Consider the following 2,644-nt stretch of genomic DNA (forward strand, 5'->3'; position numbering starts at 1 on the left):
CTTTTTTTGTCTCTCTTTTCTAATTTATCTCATGGTTTAGCATTTAAAGAAGTGGCTTCTCAGGATAAAGGTATTTCTATAGATGACAAGGAGGAGGAAAAGTAAACAGGTAGGATGCCTAGGGCATAATCTGACTTCTTTAGATTGGCATTCAAGGACATTTTCATCTTATAGAATAGGTTAGGTGAATACAACACAACTCCTTCCTCTTGTATGGTAAGCTGGTTTAACTAAAACCTTGAGTTATCTTTTATAATTTTGAAGTCTAGAAATGCCCTTTCTTTTGTAGTTGCCCTATAAACTCAATGAAGATATTAAAACCTTGCTAATCCTTCAGAAACAATTTGAACCTTAGCTTGTATCATAAGCTCACTTTGATTTCTTCAACCAGCTTGGTAAGAAACATGAGCACCTATTTTACATGACACTTAATATAATTATTTTATTTAGACCTCATAATATCCTACAAAGCAATTATTTTAAATCTTACTCTTAAAAGTGGAGACTAAAACTGCAATTATGACATCTGTACAAAATTCTACAACTAGAGCTGGTTGGATCAGTATTAGAATACTGGTAGGTTCAATTGACACCAAAACCCATGTTATTTCTATCTCTCAATGTGGCCTAAAGTATATACTACCATGAGTGGGAGAATAAAGAAAATGTCACTTTCTAAGTCACCTTGGACAATCACTTTTCTCCTTGTATTTTATCATTTTAAAAAATGTGGTTTCTAAGCTGGGAAATATGTATACAAAGGTTTTTTTCATTGCCTTTTATATTTTTGTTTATAGTATTCTGTATGTATTTAATAAAGTTATTTCATAAAAAGTAAAACAATCATTTACTAATACAAATGAGGATATGAATAGCATTTCACATACCTCTGAACCATAGAACATAGATTTTGGAGAGACTCTAGACATCATCTAATCCAGTCTCCTCATTTTCTAGATGAAGTGTTTGCAAGGGAGAGAGTGAGGTAGACCATTTGGCCAAAGCCGGGGGAAAGTGTGTGACTGAGTTGCAGCTCAGTTATTCTGATTTCCACCTGAATGATTTGAGATGTGAATAGTTGCTTTCCTGGCAGGCAAATTGCGAGTTTTGATAGCACAGACTATGCGGGTGGGCTGCCTGCTGTAGACTCTCGGAAGCTGCTGCACAAAATCCTTTGCAGAGCATGCTTCACCTCCTTGTTCCGCAAAGTGTAAATGAATGGGTTGAGCATTGGAGTTACGATTGTGTAGAAGACAGCAGGGGCCCCAGCTCCTGCCTCACTGGAGCGAGGCTGCAGGTAGATACAGACAGGTGGCACGTAGTACAGGAGCACCACAGTGAGGTGGGCAGTGCAGGTGGAGAAGGCCCGCTGCCGGCCCTGGGCTGTACGGATGCGCAACACAGCTGCCACTATGAAGATGTAGGAAATAACGATGAGGATGAGGCAGCCTGCAGCCACGATGCCAATGCTGGCAAGCATGACTAGCTCGTTAATGGTGGTGTCTGTACAGGCGAGCTTTAGGACAGGGGGTATGTCGCAGAAGAAGTAGGCAATGTGGCAAGGCCCACAGTAGAGCAGGCGGAAGGTGAGGGAGGTGTGGATTGCAGCGTGCGTGGCACCTATGGCCCAGGTGATTCCAGCCATTTCTGCACACATCCTTCTGTTCATGGCCACTGGGTAGTGCAGGGGTTGACAGATAGCCAGATAGCGGTCATAGGCCATGACTGTGTACAGGAAGCACTCAGTGCTGGCCAGAAAGTGGAAGCAATAAAGCTGTACGGCACAGCCCTCAAAGGAGATCACCTTCCCATCCAGAGTCAGCAGGCCTGCCATGACCTTGGGCACTGTCACTGTAGACAAACAGGCATCCAGGAAGGAGAGGTGCCCCAGGAAGTGGTACATGGGTAAGCTGAGGTGAGAGTCAGAGCCCACAGTTAGGAGGATGAGGAGATTCCCAGCCACAGTGATGCTGTAGATGAGGAGGAAGAGGAGGAAGAAGAGGCTAGGATGTTTAGCTGTGTACCTCAAACCCTCCAGGAAGAAGTGGCTCACCACAGTCTGGTTGGGGTTCTCCGTTGTCATGGTCATCTTCTCACACACAGAGCGGCTAGTCATCCCCTTTGCAACGAAACTGACATTAACGGAATAAATAGCTGTATCCCTTTCCTGAGATGTCATTATCCATCAAGCCACACCACCTTGGTCTTACCCAGTAAGCAAGAGAAAGATGTACAAGTTCATCTTACAGTTTTGTTCTGCTCTAGTCTAGTGCTTCCTTGCTGTTTATTTCTTCATAACGAATCTTTCAATACAAGATCTGCAGTTTTGGTGAGGTATATAAAGGACTGTAAGAATTATTTGCAGAAATGCACTCCCTAAATAATGGCAATAAAAATATGGATTATAAATCCTACTCTCAATGAGTATTTTTTGCAAATATTCCAGAATTGTGATGCCTCTGCCCTCCTACTCTATGTACCCTGCCATGCTGTAGATGTAGAAAGGCAGGTTCTTATTGCTGTGTCATCAGGTAGATGCATCCTATTTTCAGGTGAGACTTGCCTAGAGTTTTGGTGCTATTACATCAGCCAGAAACACAGCACCCCCACCCATTACTCACCCAGAGGAGTTCTTTGGAATTTC

General features: G+C 42.9%; 1 protein-coding gene across 1 annotated transcript; it reads right to left on the reverse strand.

Moving 5' to 3' along the window:
* Positions 1 to 1,085: 1,085 nt before the first annotated feature.
* Positions 1,086 to 2,206, reverse strand: OR10S1 (olfactory receptor family 10 subfamily S member 1). The gene has a single exon (XM_004052321.5). The coding sequence runs from the start codon at positions 2,177 to 2,179 to the stop codon at positions 1,121 to 1,123; it is 1,059 nt and encodes a 352-aa protein (XP_004052369.5). The 5' UTR covers positions 2,180 to 2,206; the 3' UTR covers positions 1,086 to 1,120.
* Positions 2,207 to 2,644: the final 438 nt, after the last annotated feature.

Source organism: Gorilla gorilla, chromosome 9 (genome assembly GCF_029281585.2).
Source record: "Gorilla gorilla gorilla isolate KB3781 chromosome 9, NHGRI_mGorGor1-v2.1_pri, whole genome shotgun sequence".
Lineage (NCBI taxonomy): Eukaryota > Metazoa > Chordata > Mammalia > Primates > Hominidae > Gorilla > Gorilla gorilla.